The sequence below is a fragment of the Opisthorchis viverrini genome, assembly GCF_000715545.1.
Source record: "Opisthorchis viverrini unplaced genomic scaffold opera_v5_155, whole genome shotgun sequence".
In the NCBI taxonomy this organism is placed as follows: Eukaryota; Metazoa; Platyhelminthes; class Trematoda; order Opisthorchiida; family Opisthorchiidae; genus Opisthorchis; species Opisthorchis viverrini.
Window position 1 is genome coordinate 800,723 of NW_008751811.1, and position 21,374 is coordinate 822,096.

At 44.2% G+C, this 21,374-nt stretch overlaps 1 protein-coding gene across 1 annotated transcript; it reads right to left on the reverse strand.

The window, feature by feature from the left end:
• Nucleotides 1-362: 362 nt before the first annotated feature.
• T265_07019 (hypothetical protein) lies at nucleotides 363-996 on the reverse strand (the record flags this gene model as incomplete). The annotated part of the gene is made up of 5 exons (XM_009172440.1): nucleotides 363-403; nucleotides 443-557; nucleotides 597-697; nucleotides 742-820; nucleotides 859-996. The coding sequence occupies 5 exons, from the start codon at nucleotides 994-996 to the stop codon at nucleotides 363-365; spliced, it is 474 nt and encodes a 157-aa protein (XP_009170704.1).
• Between the last annotated feature and the right edge of the window lie 20,378 nt (nucleotides 997-21,374).

The window sequence follows — 21,374 nt, forward strand, 5'->3', positions numbered from 1 at the left end:
GAACCCTTGACGGTGGGTAGTAAGCTGAGCATCATAACTTCAGGCCACGATTGTGCCCCAGGTTACAAATCAGAATAAATTGCTTCTGAAACTCGAGGAGCAATAGCCTCCCAGAAGCCAGCGATTTTCCGGTTTCGACAGCACTCCATTATTCCTACACTACCTTTCAGAACACTTCCACGATAGTTGACGGGCTCCCTGGTAGGAACCAGTTTTATGAAGTTTCGCTTCAACCACAATCTTGGAGCCAGATCTAGCCCAGATGAACATTAAAGACGTAGTTTTAAACTTTTTTGAAAAAGTTAATATGTACATCTGAGAGCACGAAGAGGGTACACAAAGTTTCCTCACCCAAAGTTCGACTAGCCCGATTCACTGTCCGTATTCTTCAGTTGTCCAGACTCTAAAAAGACAGGACAATTCACTTCTTTGGAAAGCTTACTTGCGATTCGTTTCGCCTTCTTTTTCTGTCGTTTCAGTCGCTTTTTCGCTGTCTTGGCCTCAGCTGTCTCATCAAGCATGCGCTGTCTTTCCTGAAATTCTTTGTTGAGTTTCTCCTGGTGAAATTATCAAGGTATACAAGCAGTCTGCGTTACTTCTTCAGCTGTCTTCTCAATGTACTCCAGACGCGCATACTCGCGACGACGGATTCCACGGTATATGTGGAAGTCACCGCTACCAACGCCAGCAGCAGACCCTGGTGAAACAAATGAAAAACAGCAAACAGAATCATGCACATACCCCAAACATTGCGAACGAATTCTGGGGGCGGTTTTAACTCTTTTGACTTGAGCAGTTCCGGGGAAACAATAGCTTCCTCCTACAGGAGCATATGTAACAGTAGTCAGATATACTTACTGGGTGCGCATGATATCTTTCGATGTCCCGACGGACGAAATCATAAATACCCATCTTGCGATATTCGCCCCTCTTTATTCCTTCCGGATCCTTCTCGTTCAGGCTTTCATCTTCATCTGGCTTCTTATAAAAAGCCATTGTCTAAAAAGTGGTGAAGCAAGCAGTGTGAAATGGATGCGCAAGGCAGTGTAGCCAAACACTGCGAATAGTGGAAAGGTAGTGCCAAATTGTTCGTATTGCGCACTTTCTGTTGTATTACCAGATGACTCGTGATGAGCCGGCGATTATCAGGTGATCAGAAGACAAACTGATCAAAAGCACAGTGTGCTTTCAAATGGAAAAAACAACTGCACTCAGACACTGGCTCGCCAAGAACCCACCTAGTGACATGGGAACATGTGCCCTGCCAGTATGAACAATTTCCGGTGAGCAGATCAGTGGTCACCCATGGCCATCATTACTCTCTCTCTCTCTCTCTCTCTCTCTATATATATATATATATATATATATATATATATATATATATATATATAGCAACAGGACTAGGAACCCTTAACAGCTCCATTCTGCTTGGTTGTTGGTCTGTTCGCCGAGCTTGGCAGTTGGAGCGCACCCGAGCTACCTACATTCCACAACATTGCTAACTCAGTTCTGCAAACGCAGTCAATCTGTGCTGACAAGTTGAGGCTATTTCATCCTCAAATCTCGAGGGCAACTCGAACCATCTGTTGGATCAGAGTTCGCTGATCCGCAGCAATTAACTTCCGTGATTGTCAGCAAATGGGCGGTGTATGGGACCGACTCCAGCAGACTGCGTCTCCGAATGGTGACAAGTACTGTCAAGTGCACCTTGAAACCGGGACTGATTGTGTTGCAGATGGAAAGAAAAGTGCCTACAACTACTCAAGTTTTCTTCAGTGAGAAAACTGAAACCCGTTCAGTGCTTATTCGTGGGAGCAAATTTCTATCCTGAGATCCCTGAACACAAATAATGAATAGTTCCCCATCATGAGACTTCTGAAAAGTTGGTACTTCTGCTTCGCCGTCAGTCCGTCTTAACATTGGTTCGGGGAACAACGTTAGTGAGAAAGCACGCCAGTATATTTAGTTTTTAGAAATGGCTACGTCGCACTAGGACCATCATCTAATTCACATTTGCAACTAATAAATAATAGGTGATTACGGTACAGTAAACCAATATCTATTTCGAAAACACGACCTTACATGACGTAGTCTGGTGCTAACCAAAAGACAGTTCCCTTCCCTATAGAGCTCATACATGCGGTGAAACGAGCGAGATCCAAGGAGTGATCGCTAGGGGGAAACACAATTTACCTACATTTCAACTGCCTGTGAGTACTCCTATTGTTTCCAGCACAAAAACAGAGTGCTAGTCATCAAGCCGTTACTTGGTTTTTAATTTGGACCTTTTTAATCCTAAACCGAATCTTGATAACATTACTTAATTATAATGAATTTTAATAATTTCCAACAGCAGCTCGAAATCTCTACTCAATGGAGGTACTTCATTGTTGACTTAAGTTGGCTGGGATAACTAAGTGTCTAGTGCCTTTGGCCGGGAAAGGCGTTGAATTCGAATCTCTCTTATCAGAGTTTATCAGCAGTGCAGATGCCCCCGGCCATTTAACCTACCACCATTACCGCACTGGCGAAAACACGAGGACTTTACAACAAACCCTGCAATGAACAAAAGTAGCCAAAACTGTCCGACAGAATAAAAGTCCTCGTTGCTCTACCTTGCTGTGTAATCCTTGTAGCCGGGTCATTGCTCGGAAGTAGCAGGGTAGTTGCTATATTGTTAAAAAGATTCACAAATCTATTATGACTGCCTCCTGGAATCCTGATCAGGGCAAATGGCAGTTGTCTATGCAACTGATTTGACTGGTAGGGCTTTCATACTTCGTTGCCAACTCAAGGACTGACCGCCGCTGGGTCGTGTTCACCCAATTCACAGCTGGACGGAAACCGCTTTGCGAGGCAACGGTCCTCTGATATGGGAAACAGACGGCCCAACCGACGTAACCCATAATGTGTGATCAGGTGACCTATCGAGGGAGAGTTACATTTCTTGAAAACCATTGTGGCGTGAACCGGTATTACTGATCTGATGTTTTCAGCACATCCACCCAAGCAGAAATTCTTCCAAAATCTACACACAGTGGTCACGTCTCTGGTTAAGATAACAGGACAGATATAACGGCAGCAGTGTACATTCTACCTTTGACAGCAAAACTGATGTCACGTCGGTTCCACGGATGCCGGAGTTTAACCACCTCAATCCAGAGGTGATTTTATTGTCACACTTCACTGGGACTAATGAAGCTGCCCAGATAGAACTTATCTACTTCACAGATCTGTCAATCTACAAGCATTCGGTTTGGTCCGACCCAGTCTTTTAGTAGCATTTTACGCTTCGCAGATGTGAGGCTGATGACGAACCGTTCAGCAGAATCACTGTTATTTAAAATGGCCTGCACGCCAAAAGGGTTTTATTTAAAAGAAACAGTGGCAACATGCTCAATGTCTGAGCAGACATCCACGAAAATATCAACCCCCGAGGTGTTAGAGGCAGGTAGAGAGGACAAACAGCACGTCGATTATGAACTTGAACAGGGAGGGCGACAGAGAACGCACTTACGTAACGCCACTGGGTGTGGTGTAATTCAAGCAACAGTTTACTGTCCATAAAAGGAGCTCTTATGAAAGACAAACTTAAAAGGGAAGCCTTCACTCGCCAGACAATCGTGGTTTCCGACGATCACTGGATTCATATAGAAAAACAACCACTGAAGTTCGTCGGAATGATTTGCGCTCACATGAAAAACTGAAGATATTATCTGTGCGACGCCAGCCAAGGCGAAACCCAGCTTGATTCTCATGAACTTGAAATCCCCTACCATGGATCAACTTGCGTAAGGCAATGCCAGGCAGCGATTTGGAAGCTTTTATTTGTAGAGCTACGCCCCAGCTTACGATGTTCTCGCAGCCTATTTGAATATAAAAATTCGTTCAGTTGCAACACCCTATCGGTACTTAACTGCCGCGCCACCAGAAGGAGGCACGAAGGCCTGGATACTACCACGTTACCCAAGGCAATCGAGAGGCAGAGGTCAGATTCGAACCACGGACCTTCCGGTCAGTAAATTCGCGCTCTAAACACTAAGCCACATGAAGTACACTCGTGCGAGATGGCCCTAGTGGTTAGCGCCCGAATTTACTGACCAGAAGGTCCGTGGTTCGAATCCGACCTCCGCCACTCGACTTCCCCTGTCTAGGCTTGGGCAACCAGGCAGTATCGCAGCCCTCGTGCTTCCTTCGGGTGGTATATCAGCTAGATACCGGAAGGGTGCTACAGCTGAACGCTCCTCCTCCTCCGTGCTTAAACAGTAAGAATTGTGTTTTCATCCCAGATACGTAATAGTGAAACCATCAGGTTAAAAACACAGGGCCAGCTATGTTCTTTCAAAAGTACAGGATGCGAACCGCCTGGACCGGGTGCTTCGTCGCATTGACGCGATGAAGTTTCCATTGTCGACGGGGAACTGGTATCGAAGTTTCGTTCGCGTCCACATGGTCCTTCCATAGATTTAGATAACGGGAACAGCTGGACTATCCTTCCAGGTCCAACGTAATGTTCGAGACCACGTTCCTGTGAATTAACTGTTACGTTATTTTTGGAAACCGATTCAGTCGCCCTTCTCGAATAACTTGGTTGAATTGACCGGTGCGGCTGTTTTCTGCAAAATTTTCCCCCATTCCTCGGGCATTCGCAAACCACCAGCGGTCTCTGTCAATCCTTGGGGTCTTCACGACTCGAAGCATAGGGGTTTGCGCACACAACTGTTTGTTGCTGGTAAGGTTTTATCGGCACCAACAGGAGCTTCTGACCCAGTTATTCACTGAGGAGCACAAGCAACCTCAGGCAGATGGTTTCAAAACCCGTGATCACGGTTTCTTGCACCTTCCTCCAATTCCTATCTAAACCACCATTACAACCATGGTACTCGTTAAGTTCTATATATTCAGGCAACTCAGTTCGATATCTTGATCTTCAGATGCGCTTTTCAGCTGTTGGCTGGTACGACCTTGTCGTTTATCGTATTACACAGAGAAAGCGAATTCATATGCGCGATTGCATAGTGACTTGGTCAGAGTCAAGTTGCGTGCTCCAAAATGAAAACTTACACTAAATCTCTCTAACTCTAGCTTAACGCTGCATGCTTTAGTTGAGTTCACAGCTGATATGCAGATGGTCGTCTACGGGTAACACGGTAGGGCCATTCGTGCTGACCAGGAACACATAAAATCAACCGCGTGACCGAAGTTCAGTTCATGAAAACATTTCACGATTAATTGGTCTGGGGCATTGCCAGGGAATCACACTCAAACAGGATGATCAGTGTCAGCAATTAGGTACTTATGAAATAGGTTTCAGGTGAAGAACATGGTTCTTTATTCAAAGAATGTATCCAGCAATACAAACTCCTTTGGCCGGGTCATGCACGTGACATTACGAGCGTTACGCCTGTCGTGATCAGCGCTGGTTTTCGTACCCAGTTTTAAGTGACAAACTGAAGGGTGGACAGAATTCTGCGCGGCAAAAGGGAATGGAAGATGTGAAAGTTTCGGGTGCTGTTGGTGATATTCGCCTGCCATGATGGGGTCCATGCAACCCACTGTGCCCGGCTGAACTACACGGCGGCTAACCGGTCTCTGTTTCAATCGAGATTGCTGGATTATTGTTAGAGACGTATGAATCTCGGGTTTCTGTCGTACGGTGGCCCGAATTCGCAGTCTGATACGAGGAGCACCGCACCAAGACCGCCTACCTGATCGCAGCTATGCGCAGCAACGCCCAAGAAGCTTAACCCGAACTTGATTGGTCGGTCGCCGTCCAGCATCCAGCTAAGCTCTGGATGACCCAAAATGTGGACCCAATAGCCTATCATGATTTTGTATCCGCTAGTTGTCAGTTGCGGATGCCACCTCCAGGATGCGTTCGATATTCCAGGATGTTTTTAGTTTTCAGCTGCGCGATTCGCAAAAGTATATGTAAAGAATGGCAAGTGCGAAAAATCTGGTCGAAAAGCCATTTGTGTTAAGTATGTTCGCATTCACAATGAACATAGGAGTTATCGTAAACGAATTTGCTAAAATTTCATGTCTCTAGACACACAGGCCTTAGGGGCCCATCAGCGGTATTTCAAGATTGTGGTGGGGATGGTGTGGGTTTCGGTTATCAGAGGTCAAAATGCAGTATCTAAGCCCATCTCTTGTATTTGTTTCGCCATCCGTAGCTTTACATCGAAGTAGGAGACACATTTATTCTTTTGATGGATACATTCCATTGCAGTGAAGTACACGACCATGTCAGTTATCACGTTACTTAGCATTCGTCGATCATGACATAAGGAAGCTTTGAGGCCGATTTGGTTAGATGATGTCGCCAGCCAATAATCCAGGTTCGGTCGTATAGTAAAATGGTACTCGAGTTAGTTTATCCGTTGAACAGTGTTCAATAACTAGACAAACAAATTACGGAAGTTTTCGCTCCATCAAGGCAGAAATTTTTTAATAGAAGTAGTGCTGCTTGATTCGAGCACAATCTGTAATCATTGGGGCTGCCGCCTTCTCCATATCGCAAGTGAAAGTCACATCGAAAGTAGCAGCAGCGCAAAACCTCGAGCTTTAATGTGGTTTGGTGCAGAATTCCCCCTAGCAGACTGGGAATTTGAGCCTCCTTACCGCAGAAACCCGAGGTTTGTACGTCTCCAACATTCATCTGAACAACCTCGAGAGAAACATTTGGCCGCCCTGTATTCCAGCGCATCCAGCCGGGCACACGGGGTCATATGGACTCCATCCTGGGAGGCGGATGGCACAACAGCACCCAAATGTATCATGTCTTTCATCCCCTTGGCCAAGTCGAATTCTGCCCACCTCAGAATTGGTCAGGGGAATGGGGTCATATGGACTCCATCCTGGGAGGCGCATGGCACAACAGCACCCAAATGTATCATATCTTTCATCCCCTTCGCCAAGTCGAATTCTGCCTACCTCATAATTGGTCGGGGGAACAAGCGCTGATCACGGCAGGCGTAACGCATGGCCAGGCCACAGGAGTTTGTAGTGCTGAATACATTCTTTGAGTAAAGAGCCCGAAACCTATCTTACTAGTGCTCAGTTGTTGGCACTGTTCACCTTCTTACCTGGGTTTAGATCCAGGTCCGTTGACCAATTTTTCATAAAACTTTAGCGTCACGAATAGCAAGGGCAAATATGGTGACCTCTCTCTGAATACCCTGCCATTCTTGATGGAACGTGTGGTTGACAAATTTACACAAAGTGAGTGGATTACTTTGAAATCGTTCTCAAAGTAATGTTGTGCAAATAATTATTATTTTGACAATAAGCCTCTGAATTCGTTAAGCAGCGCCACGTTGCAGATTTGTGAACATTTGTCAGGGTCTGACAATGGTGGATAGGGGTTTTCTTGATGCTCTCCCTAGATACCAAATGCCACACATTTTGATCATTTAGTAACAATTTATTAGGTTCAAAATAAGCGAGAATCTGCCAAACGGGCCAACAATATCATTTGCAAACAAATATGACTGTTTTTCCTGAAAAGTACTATTTTAAGTTTAACAATATTAAATTGGAAAATGTTTGGGACCGATTGGGAGTTCATCGTATCAGAGATGTTTGGTAAACTACCGATAGATATATTGACACAAAAGCTTCGTCAGGCCAAGTAAGTAAGTAGGTTGATTGGTTTTTAAGGCAGTCGGGGAACCAATCCGTGAGATTCCGTACGACTAGTGACGTGATCAGTGCTGGGTGTTCAGTTTGATGCTCCTGTTTGTTGATTAGGGAGGATGACTAAGATTTACGATAGACTGGTTAGGGGGTTCGTCTGTATGATGAACCCGGATTTTTTCGTCCCCGCTTCTTCAGTCTAGGATACCTTAATGGAAAATTCCTCTTGGGGTCGCTCACGGACTTCGTTTACCTGTGTTCATCCAGGGGTACTGAGACAATTGATCTGGGGATAGGGGTGGGGTGGTTAACTGGATCTAACTCTACTTGGTTTTTGTACTTTTAGACCCAGGCCATTTCGCTGATAGCTGCACACCACCCCGCCTCATCTCGGTTGATCTAAGACCGCTCTCTACACGTTTGCAGGTCCTACCCCTTCTATCTTATTCATACTCGGATGCTTGGCGATTTCCACCGCCTCGGCCACCAGTCACTGTGGTGTGAAGCTTAAACCCCGACTCAGGATGTCCATATTTTTTAGATCTATGTTATGCCCGGTGTCTAGAGAATGCCCTGCCATTGCTGAATCTTGGACTAACGCCAGGTATTCCTCTGCGTGTCTCGGTGGTCTGTTAATGGCATACTTATGCTCACCGATTCTGGTGTGCAATTCCCTGGCTGTCTGACCTAGATAAACCTTTGTGCAGTCGTTACATTCTATCTTGTATGCACAGTTCCTTGTCCTATCAACCGGAAGGCGATCCTTCAAATGCACCAACACCGAGCGTAAAGTTTCCCCTTCTGGAAAGCTACTCTAATGTTAGCCGTATTCAGTACCCTTCTAATGACTTCAGATGTCCCTGCTTTGTATGGAATGACCGCTGTTCCGATCCACTCCTTGTTTTGCCTTGGTGTTGGCAACAATACCCGTCTTAGTTGCCGCTTAATTAGACCCACTGGGTATCCGCTATCTTGAAGTTTCTTTTTTACCTCAAGTTGTGCCGCTCTTCGGTCCACCTCCTCTGTACACAGTGCTCTCACTCTCCAAAACATCGCTAAGGTGATGCTAGCATATACTGTTTTTGGATGTACAGAGGAGCAGTTTAAGGCCGCACCGCTATCTGTTGATTTCCGGTCTACAGTGGTTTTTAACTTTCCCACCACTCTTGTGTGTCATGCAGTCAACGAAAGCTAGTGTACCCGATGTGGATTCTAGCACCATGCTAAACTGAATGTGAGGGTCAAATTTGTCCAGCTATTGAAACGATTCGTTCACCTTATCCCAATTTATCACAGCAAGCGTGTCATCTACGTAACGCCAGAACACCCTTGGTGGACACTCGAATCTGTTTAAAGCTTTCTATTCGAAGTTTTCTATGTACGTGTTGACCAAAATCGGGGTATTTGTGATCCCATCGCTAAACCTTGTTCTTGAGAGTATATAATTGAGTCAAAAACAAAAGGACTGAGGTTCAGGAACACCTGGATGCCTTCCACCATCTTGTCTACTGAGAGTTGCGCTCGTTCTTGCAGCGTTGTGTCTGCCAGCGAGTCTTCTCGCTACTTCCACAGCGTTCGCTTTAGGGACATTGGTATACACTGAGTTGACGTCAAAGCTAACCAAGACTTCGTCTGGCTGAAACCCAGCCACATTGTTTAGCAAAGTCCTACGAATCCTGGATGTGTGTGGGTGACTTTCCGGCAAGTGGTATTGGTCATAGGTATTGCCCAGCAATAAATCCACCTATTGGTTACCAAACATCCCTGAAATTCAACGAAAATGCTTCATAATCTTCGCATCGGGTTTAGCTTTCACGAGACTCCCCAGGTTTATCGCACTCCAGAGGCTTTAGGAATCCTACATACTTCTTCAGAACTTATTATAAATAATGATTGTTTAAATGGGCTTTTGAACCGAAATACAATCGCGTGGTGTATTTTCCGGAAAGGCTTGTCTTCGTTCTAATGAACTGCCCACTAAAACATGAGGCGTTTTTTTTTGCGACACACCTGACTAATGAATCCAACGAGATAAAAATTCAGCAACAATCCGGTGTGGTTTTTCCCTGGCAACGACTCTACAAAAACTGAATGCTCTTAGCCATTTTATATGGGAAACAAAAGTAACTAAGCATGATGAATGATGGCTGCCTGATGAGCTCTAGAATGGAAGACTTCCATCTTGACAATCGAAATGATTTCAGCAACCCTGTTTGCGTACTGTTCTCCCAGAGATTTACACTACAGTGTCCGGGACACGGTGGGCGGCCTTTGTGCACGAAATTCAACAGAAAAACGTTGCTAAAATATATTTTGCTGGGACTCGTTTGATTACTCTAGATGCACAAAATTAATTTACATGTGGGCTTATGTCGTCATGTCAACTCCTCACATAGCAGTGGTTAGATAGCTTGTGGCTAGCCAACTTGCGGAAGTAAACACGCGTCAGGCACTCATGTGGGTGCCTACTGTTGACTGTTTGCTGGAAAATTAACATTCCACAGATGGCTCAATAGTTTACCATTGTAAGTCTCCGAAACTGTGGGTAAACGTAACGTTCCGGAATCTCCAAAACCAACAACAGGGAAATCAGACCCACGATTCACAATGAAACAGACGTAAACGAATGCATAACTAACATACGCGTGTTTCATATATCAGGGATAAATCTAAAGCGTTGAAATAGGTAAACGCATTAAGCTGACTTGCGGAAATATCCCTCAAGCTGTGATAAACCCAAAGCTGAGCTGAGTTGTGTGACTACTGAATACAGTGCTGTTAAATTCTCGATGGGTAGAGGATGGGAGGCGTGTTTCAACAACTGTTTTATTTTTGAATCTCAAACGTCATTTGACACTTAAAAATTGTGACAAATTACTCTAACTCTGGGTCACGGTTCAATGGGGAGCATCGGTCAGTCATGCTAAGGAAAAAACCACGTCTTTTTGTACAACAGAAAGATCCGTGATTTCCGTCAATAATGTGCCAAAAAATTGGGAAGTGGTCCATTCCAAGTACGAAAAGCAGTTCGGGTGCACAGATGATTGGTCTAGTTAATGGTACTGTCAGGTTTCAGAGTTTTATGCTGCCAATCTTCTTCCGTTCAACAGACTGTGAAAATCGTAGACCAAATAAACTACTTCGGAGTCATTGGCATTCAGCCTGAATCGTATCATAAGCTTGGATTCAGAATGACCTTTCTCCAGATTAGCAATATCTTTAAGACAGACAACAGAAGTGCTCTCTATGGAGTGAGTGTCGTCAGTGGATTTCGTCGACTTCGAGGAAACCTAATTCTTACTTAGGCCTTGTTTGAGCAAGGTTTAGAAAACAAAATTTTCGCCGTTGATTCAGCTAACACATGGCGGGGACATATTGAGAAGATTCTCAAGCTCAGTGCGCGCACTCCTATGCAGCAAATTTTTTTCTCATTGCGGTTGTAACTGTAACCGCAACTGCAACGGCTGTAACCGTCCTCAGACGGTTGTCCACGCTGCATCTGGTACTCAGTTTAAAATACTATCAAAAGATAGTGTTTGCGGATCTCGCTCTGATAAGCTTACGGATCCGCGCTAAGAAATTAAAGAGCAAAGATACACTATCGTTTCGCTTGTATTCTTCACGTAATCAACAGCCGCCGAACGACAAAAACAAAACCGAGCGCATAATCTTGGACGAAAGCCTAGACCCTGCGTACCAATCCATTAATCCGTAAATAGCCGATTCTCCTGGTGGGTTAACATGAACTTATAACAATCATAGTCTGTGGGTTGAACATATCAACCACCACTAGACTCAAATATGTATTATGTTTACGTCTTTCCAAAAACAAAAAATTCCATTTAATTTTTAAATTTTTTGCCTAAAAATTCTAGGTTATGGAGTCCGTAAAATGGCACAGTGGCCCAATACAATTAGTTGAGTTACAGCACTGTTATGTGAACGGCCTACTCATTGAGGCCTTCGCTGTTTTGGAGCTCAATTTTACTGATTCCATGGACAGTAAATCTTTTCTTAAAGCTGAGGAATATGTTTGTGACTTAGGGCTAAGATGCGCTTTCAAAGTGATTCCAGGCTTTGAGAAAAAATTATGGCTGAAAATGCTCGGATTTATTCATTTATATCTTGAACTATATTTGATTGGAATCGGAAGGCGTACATGTGAGTTGCAGAGACAAAACCCAAAAAACACAAGTGTACTCAGAAATTAGCTGCAAACCACGGTTACTTTAGAAAGGGTCAATGCTTTTGCAACCACTGGTTGTATATACATAGGTGCAAAACGCAGAGTATATGGGTCGGTACAAATTAGTGTCAAAAATCCAAGAGCACATGGTATCCGGAACCAGAATCTACCTACACACCAAACAGGTAGCGGGCAATTGAAAGAAACAGGCGTACTCATTGCTTGACACTGAACACTATTGACCACAACAGTATCGATTGTGTTTGGCATTCAGGCGGGCCATGTTGTTCATATGAGAATGACTGGAGCAGCTAAAGTAGTCTGAATGCAATGTGGTAACAGGATGGCGAAACCAGAGTGGCTGCTTAAAAGAGGCGTAAGATATTTGGATTAAAGTGTGGTTTACATTCAAGTTAAGCAACTAGGCGGTATGGGCCTAAATGGCAGCCATAAATAAGAAAATCGCGTTGTGCGCAACAACCAAGCTCAGTACAGCTAGGACAAAAGGCGCTGTTTTGTGGGAATTGCTACAGCCAGCAGTAAGAATGTACGTCTGCACGTCCCCTGATGCAAACACGGGCCAAATCCATCCTTGATGACGTTGCCAATATTCACTTCTTTTGGCTTTCCTTGTGGACAACGAGTCCCTAATATAGCATGACGTCCTACGAGAGAGTGCGAAATGCGTTCTTCAAGTTACGGCTCCGCACCTTTTGCGTGGTCGTCTGGCCTGTAACGACTGTCAGGATGTACTTCCATGTTAAAATAAACAAAAGCGCCAAGAACAAGGATTTTTAATTAGGTTACAAGTTTGTAGGGAAGCAAAAGTCAAAAATATAACCGTCGAAAGGAGAAGGGCCGTCGAGCAACATGCATGGGGCTACCCTTCGGGGGTTCACCGTGATTTTTGCAATTTCGTGGTTCATATATTATGCTAATCGTCCAGGTACCTCGAAACAGTCGAGAAAAAGTAACCTAATCACAACTAAGGGACATGGTTTACCGGTTGCCCATCACGAAGATAAAGAACGAGTTGTATTTGCTTTTAAAATGTCGCAACCTTTGCCTCACTGCCGTGCACTTTCTGATGTCGCTTAATATTTTTTACCGTTCTTTGGATTCATTGCATTTTGAGGAGAATCGCGTTGGCTAAAGTACATTAGACAACAATTTTCGACGCGTTTGGACCGATGCACTTGTCCTCATGATTGAAACTTTGGGATTACGACTTGAAGAGTTGGCCTTAAATCCGCTTTTAGCTTCAAACCGCCGATGGCATAAAGCTGAAAAACTAACGCTTGAGCCAGCTTGACCACTGCAATACACTAACGTTGCGCTGTCGCAAATATTTTTGCTGGTTTTACAACGCGAACACAGGCGCCATCGTATCTTCCAAGTCATTGATGTGCTCGATTTGGTTGGACTTTAGGTTCGGAGCACAAAAGCGGTTTGTTTGCTTGCAGTGCGGGACCACGAACATGTATCAGGAAAGCGCGTGCGACGCCCCCATATAATGGCTGGCTGACGTAAAGATAATAATAATAATAACAGTGATTATCCACACCTTGTGGACGGCTTACCGTCAGGCATGACCACACGTTTACAGTCAGAAGAAAGCAGTACTGGGGGTTGAGGGTATTGGAAAGTGTGCGAAAAAGAGGATAGTGTCATTAACAGTGGGCAATATCTGATAAAAGATAGTAATAGGTTCAGTTCCCAATTCTCAGGGCGCAGGCTGATTAAGGTATGGTCGGGTCGTTACATCTTGAACGCTTCAGGCAGCAACACAACGAGGAGGAAGGTACATCCAACAAGGCATGCTTGTTACATGAAAAGTTACCGCAGTTATGGGAACCGAAAAAAACTAGGACAATGGGCTTGAGGTCCGACTAGTTCAAAGATGAAGCCGGCCGAAATGAACTAAAAGTGAGAACCATCGGTAGCCATAAGTGACCTTGGGCGTTTGAGTAAAGGCCAGTCACAACAAGCAAAGATAGAGATGGAGATGGAATAATTGGAAGTAGAAGTAAATGAGAAGTTTTGTATCAAAAATATGTTTCAACCTGAAATTAGGTAGACTCACTGGTGTCACTGTTTTATGGAAATCATTGCCGGGGACAAGTTCGAAGTGGAGGTAGCGCTAATGCGCAGGGCCAAACGAAAACCGTATATGGAATCGAGCTTGTAAGAGGCAAACCAAAATTGCAGCAGAAAATCAGGTCGGTCAAATCCGAAAAGAAGTTTCATCGGGTTAGAATGAACTTGCCCCAGATGCGGTTAGGGCCAAATAAAAAATTTGCTCATAGTTGCAATTACAGGCTCGAGTGAGCCAGAGGTTGCGGTCGAGATTCCGAAGAAAGTAATCGCGAGGGTGCCACCACACAGGGCATGGCAGTGCCATGCCATAATTGCAGAGACATACTTCGGTTTATGGGTAGCCCCCTAACGGTCGTTAAAAATGCTGCAATCGGAGAGTGGATACGCATTTTCGTGGCAGCTGGATTTGAGTTAGGCGAGGAGATTGAACAGATAGAGTCAGGCTGATGCAGGGTCATGGATAATTTACCTTTATTTGGAGGTCCATGTGACTGTGGACCGGAGACGAACCTGATTGAATGAACAATGGCTGTACGGGGCATTTGGGTAACTACAGCCGAAGTTTGAAGCTTGAGAAGAGAGGGAATGAGGAAGGGATTGGATGAGAACAGTATCCTCTTGTGAGTGCCATAAAGCGTCGGATAAAACGGTGTCAATAGAAAAAATCAAGAAGGGGATGTTAGCACGCTAAATGGACCCAGAAAAGGGTGGATTTGTTTGTTGATTTAGAAACTAACTGCTAGCTTGGCCAGGGAAGCTGCTTAATTTTGGGGGTGGCTAGCAGGAAGGCTATCCTTTGGACTCGTTGTGACGGGTGATTTCAAGTGGGTAGTTTTTAGGTTTCTGAAAAAAATCAAATATGGGGTCTCCGTTGTGTAAAGAAGGGGTTAGTTTGAACATGGACAGTACACAGGTAATAAGCGGTCCAGTATCAGCTTCCGATAATGGAAAGAACCGTAGTCTGAAATGCAGTTAGGCGAGGAGATTGAACAGATAGAGTAAGGCTGATGCAGGGTCATGGATAATTTACCTTTATTTGGAGGTCCATGTGACTGTGGACCGGAGACGAACCTGATTGAATGAACAATGGCTGTACGGGGCATTTGGGTAACTACAGCCGAAGTTTGAAGCTTGAGAAGAGAGGGAATGAGGAAGGGATTGGATGAGAACAGTATCCTCTTGTGAGTGCCATAAAGCGTCGGATAAAACGGTGTCAATAGAAAAAATCAAGAAGGGGATGTTAGCACGCTAAATGGACCCAGAAAAGGGTGGATTTGTTTGTTGATTTAGAAACTAACTGCTAGCTTGGCCAGGGAAGCTGCTTAATTTTGGGGGTGGCTAGCAGGAAGGCTATCCTTTGGACTCGTTGTGACGGGTGATTTCAAGTGGGTAGTTTTTAGGTTTCTGAAAAAAATCAAATATGGGGTCTCCGTTGTGTAAAGAAGGGGTTAGTTTGAACATGGACAGTACACAGGTAATAAGCGGTCCAGTATCAGCTTCCGATAATGGAAAGAACCGTAGTTTAACTGAAATGCACTATGTCAACTTAATAGGAAGGTAAGAGTAAGGAACTCTAGCCACCGAGTCACTGCAGTCAGTTCCAGGAAACAAACGATGCATGTCGAAAAACAGCCATTAAGCGCTAGGTGTGACTGCTGGTAAGTAGGAAACAATAAGGAAATCCTATTTTATATGTGCACGATCGCTTCAGAGAACAAGAAGGAAGAACGTGCGTGTTATGTCTGGATATTTTGTGCTGACTGGAATACTGCCAGGTTGTCTAGACCTTGGGCGGAGAACGGATGTGGAGTTTAACCAAAAGATTCGACAAAAAGCATACCCACAGGACAACAAACTGGGCTGTTTTCGTTTGTTTATAAGCTTGCTCAACTTTTTGTTAGGATAGCCAAGGATGTGAAACATGTTTACCGTTACATGATGAGGGTAATTTAAAAAATAAAATATACGAAGAGGTCACTAACGGAGTTGAGAATGCTAGAGCACCGAGAGGAAAAATCCAGAAGCTTGAAAGTGGAGGAAAAGAGTCAGGAGATCGCCGGAATCCCAGATATAATTACGATTACGTTTTTCGTTTTGCTTCCCATGACGCATACTGAGGAGGTACTTGCCCCACGGTCCAGAAACCCAACAAACCACAGAGCCAAATTATATTAAACCAAGTCCGATAAAATTGAATCTTTTTCATTTGAATTTTAGCCACTTCAAGCACTGCAGTTTTTGTGGTTTTAACCATGCTTGGTCGCACAAATACGGATTTTTCACATCAGAATACAGTCTCTTAGGTGTAATCGCGGCATATTCTGCCGACAACTACCGCTGTGTCCTGTGAGCTTGATTATTGTAGGAGAAAATTATTGATAAAATAAAATACTACCAGCTCTGACGTCCAGCTAACTCCAATTTTCTGTGATCAGTGAACCAATCTACGATCAAAAAACGCGGAAAGGCTTGCAAAGCGGCTGCTAAGGGGTTGATTAAATAAAAGACAAGATTCTTGTCAGATAATTCACAACGGCCGTTTCCAACAATCCAAACTTCCTCATGTTGGGTAGGACATCCGAAGAAAGTTCTGAGCCTTCAAATAATAAACCTGTCACCCATAGTGTCCTCCACCTAAACCACTCATACACATAAGGCGACGGAAAGCAAATATTGGGACGGGTGGGTCAAAATTGCAGAAAAAGGACAAACTCAGTTCTCATGTCTTAAAACGCACCATCCCAGACCATACCGGAGGCAACAGCTGCAGCTGTTGGACTTGTCGATTACTGCAAGCAGCTTCCAGGAATTATTTGTCAAATTGCCCCATAAAGAGTCTAACTGTCAACTCACAAAACTCCTTAAATCTTTTGATTCCGCCCATCATGTCCACCGTGGGCACCTTTTCTGCTGCGGAAATTGTGGCTTCAAGTGGGACGGCAGATCAAAGAGGAACAGAGGGTGACGCTTGAATAAATCCAATAAAACATGAAGCATGGTAAAAAGGATGCACAACGGAGCAATAAGAACACTTGGCCCCCCAACATATGAGAAGGTAGAGATAAATTACAAAAGTGCTCAAAATAATCTCGATAAGTGCATATTTTGCATTAGCTCGCTAAACAAAACCTTTTTTTGAAAGGTCTGATTTTTCATCATGCTAATGATTAAAAGGAGAGCGTAGCCATCAGTTGTTGCCTCACTACTATATTCAAGACGGTAGCCTCACGATTTCAGTGATGTGAACAGTGATGCCAAAAGTGTGGATCGCCGCAGTGTTCACCAATTCCTGCCTAAGACATGCTCATGGCGAAATAATGATTCAGTTTTGACAGCCAAACAACCATTCTGCAACTACAGAACATCTCGTTTCTGTTTACCTCAGCGCTAGAGCCTACAGACAATGCCCTGTGGCGACAAATAAACAAAGGATTTGCTTGCACTGACGGCAAAATCTACCCTTTCGAGAGTTCGTACTTAGCGCCAGCACGTAAGTTTTGTTGGTACTTAACCCGAAAAGTGCAGGGCTGGTTGCATAATATGACCCTTAACGTTTTATCACTGATCACATGCAGTTGCTCAGTGCTGAGAAAACGGGTACAAAATTTACCGCACTTTTATATCATAAAGTGGCCAGAATGTACAGGGTTCTTGATTATAGTACCCGAGAGCGGTTAGTGCAAGGTTGGTCAACAGCCTAAAAAATAGGTCTCTGGAAATCACGATCACTACAGAAATGTGTAATCTTAAGGAACAGCGCGCTAAGGCAATAACCGAATTCCCTGATGCCATAGAAATAGAGTTTTAGGCGTTTGTAGGTACCCTATGTGTTCTGGGGTGGAAGCATATAGAACATTCAATTGAAATGGCCGGTTGAGCAGGCGGGCAGTTATGCTGGCAGCTTTCTACTGTTACCGGATAAAATGCTCTTCCTTACGTACTTCAAACATGTTCTCAACTCTAGGTTAAAACCAGCACAGCAGCAATAACTAACTTGCACCGAATAATTCTAAGCGGATCAATGCTAAAGTTGCACATACGCACGTGTTTACCCTAGCGTGGCAGTTGGATGCTGGCATCAACTACGCTGATTCACAATGGACCGTCAGGAGAGAATACTTAGTCCAGTGGCTGGAGAGGCTCACTTCTATAGTGCCGGTAGTAGGCAGGATGAAACATATCACGACCGAAATCAGGCAGGTCCCACCAGTTTGAGGCTAAGTGGTGGTAAACGAATGCATGTAGCAGTGTTTGCAGTCGGTTTATGGACAAATTGTACCTAACGTACAGGAAATTAATTCGGTTGTTTATGGCAGGACACGTAGGTAACTATCTGAAAGCATAGGTTGCTCTTGCTTCCTGAGGGGGAATACATCCAGGCGTAATGAAGCTACTTGTACATTACACTTGAATGCCGTTGATCTTTATAAGAGGCTGCCTGATGAGGGGCCTTTCGAAGTTGCTGCAAAGGCCACAAGCTGCAGAAAACTGAAGGTAACGCGGTCCCTAACTGTTAAGGCATACTTGATTCAACAAGTTCCAAACATTTTAGATACATAGAAACTTACCAAAAGTAACAGCGCTTTAGCGAAACACACTTATTTGCAATTAATTTGGCTTCTCGAAAGACTCGCCAGAGACCCAGCTGAACGTCTCATTCGTGACCTCACCGGTAACTGAATGTGTCGCACCAGGCCGCCTCAAGTTTCAGTCGCCATGATATCCGAGTTATCGCGATACATGCATATTTGTAATGCACTGCTCATACGGTTGCTTTTATGGGCCGTCGACGAATTCTCAGCAACCTTATGGGAGGTGCGTTACAAATATAATGGTGCTTTCTTTGTGACAAAGCCCCGGGGGGATTCGGATTTGATCCCACCAAGACGTTTAATAAACAATCCGATAGCACGCTGAGGCCGTATGTTGTCCGCAAATTGCGAACAGACGTAAACAACTCTTTTGTAGACTTAAAGTTAAAGTTAAATTGGCACCAGAATTCCATTTGCCAGGTGGAAAAGTCTGTATGTATGTCGGGGGTGTATGTGTACGATTTCAGGCGTGCAGCAGGTTCGAGGCTTTACATTTCATAATAAAAATAAGCGGTGTTGGATGGCTGCGACCAAAAAAAATATCGCAAACTCCCGAACATCAGGGGCAGCATCTTCAGGGAACCAAGGCTTCTGGCTTAACTATGCGGTACTATGGTGCAACCTCCTTCGAAAACCCATGCGGCGGCATGAAAAATAGTCAGATTTGGCTACATCAAGGAAAACGCCCTGTGACATCTTATAATGTGTGGAGGCACATGCTTAGAATATGCACTCGTCCACAATGATCATTTCATTCCTTCATGTACAGATTATTATTAATGATAACCCCACTCATAAGAGGACTGACATGTCCAAATTTTAAGCTTTAAAACTTTCTCCACCGGCCAGAATACCACACACCTAAAGAAATGTGGAGGTCCTTTGGAGCGGATTTTTAATTGGCGTGATAAGTTACGCTATAAACTGACAACAGCCGCAACGACCCACAACTCTAAATGTATTTTATTCGCCTGCCAAACTGGGATTCTCAATTAGTTCCCTTATGATAAACAGAGGAACGCTGGATGCACATAAGGATTTGGCTTCTTTTGTATTTTATTCGCCTGCCAAACTGGGATTCTCAATTAGTTCCCTTATGATAAACAGAGGAACGCTGGATGCACATAAGGATTTGCGCTTCTTTTGCACACACACTCCTTATAATGGTGCTTTAATGGAACTTAAACTGTTATTTGGGTCTCCATGCTAACCCGGTGACAAGGTAATGCGAATAAGCTTGTGCATAACTCATTAAAATGTGAAGTGTGATGGGAATAACTAAGTAACTTTTATTTTTTCAGTGTTTGTTCCTCTTTCAGACTGGGGAGTTAGTCAAAACTGAAGCGACCAGCCTATCATATGTAGGGGAAATAAAAAGTATATTTTGGTGCAAACACCCAGAGTTTCGCCAGCCTCAATCATCAGATTTGCGCTTCCTCCGTGCTAAATGCTGTGTGTACACCAAAATTCTTTCATAGCTGCTAAACATATGATAATGGAACATTTTCACGCGTCAGATGTGTTTACTTACGCATTATCAGCCGTGGTTATAAATGGTTATTCGTCTATGTAAATTTAATTTGAGCCAAAAAACATGATGTTTTCAGCATCGTTTGGTGTACCAACCACAGAAATCAAGGAAATTCAGTGGTTTCGGTAATAGCGGGAGTATATCTATAAGATGTTCGCTACCGAAAATAATATCACTTCGTTTTACCTAACGTGTGGCTCCTTCGAGGCATTGTCAGAGTGTTTTAACGGGGGTAAGCACTAAGCACACAACATTGCGTTACGTCTCTGCTTAGCCCGCACAAACTCATCGCTCCCGTTTGACCAAAGTGCCCATGCTCTCGATATCCTCATGCTATTCCCAGTCCCATAATGATAACCTTCACAAACATCGCAACCCGCCTCATCGCTCCCGTTTGACCAAAGTGCCCATGTTCTAGATATCCTCATGCTATTCCCAGTCCTATAACGATAACTGCCGTTTCCTTCACAAACATCGCAACCCGCCCATTCCAAAGGCTGCTTGCTGTTTGCTCGATCAAACTGACTAAATTTTTTTACTGGCCCACCTTTCCCTAACTTGAAAATTATCTGGTAGATGCAGTCTTCTAAGTTGCAATTATGCCAGCTTGATGGATTTTTACCTTGTGTGTCCAGTAGCTTGCAGAAGAGATTGAAACCTTTAATGGTGGCTGGGTGTGTCTCACAGTGGTGGTGACTCTGTTGTGTTTCACCACGGTGCGCTCGCACACTTGCCTGTCTTTTAGTGGCGTGGGTAAATTATCCATCGCTGGTTGTTTCGTATCTGGTCTGTAGTTTAGAAAATGCGTAAAAGGGTACTGTTGTCTGCCCAAAACTGCTGGGCTGGATTTGTCTCACTTGTTCTACTATATCTGGCAACTCTGTGAACAAACCATTATAAAAATTTGATTTTTTGTAAAAAGCGAAATTAAAAATGTACACGGCATTGCCGGAATACAATCTGCGACGCCCATAGCCTGCACCGGCGTGCAAAGCTGCGGTCACCTTCGTGCTATTTGCGGCTACAGAGTACCAGAGTCCATTTTGTTAACCAAACCTAACACAAATTTCTCCCTGTCCCTTCAGGAGTATTCACGTACGAAAAGTGAATTAGATAAAGTAAAACTACTGATTCTTCACTATCAGCATTTAAGGTTGGCGCCTACGGGATTTTTTCGCCATGTGCTACTTGTTGCTTTAATATCGGACCCAATCCTATCTGACTTGCTCTACGCGAACTATCAATTCCACTCCATTTCTTCCTTTTTCAGGCTTCCAGCGCCCTTAACCACAAGTGCCTACGCCGCCCGGTCTGCAGTTTGCATTTAAAG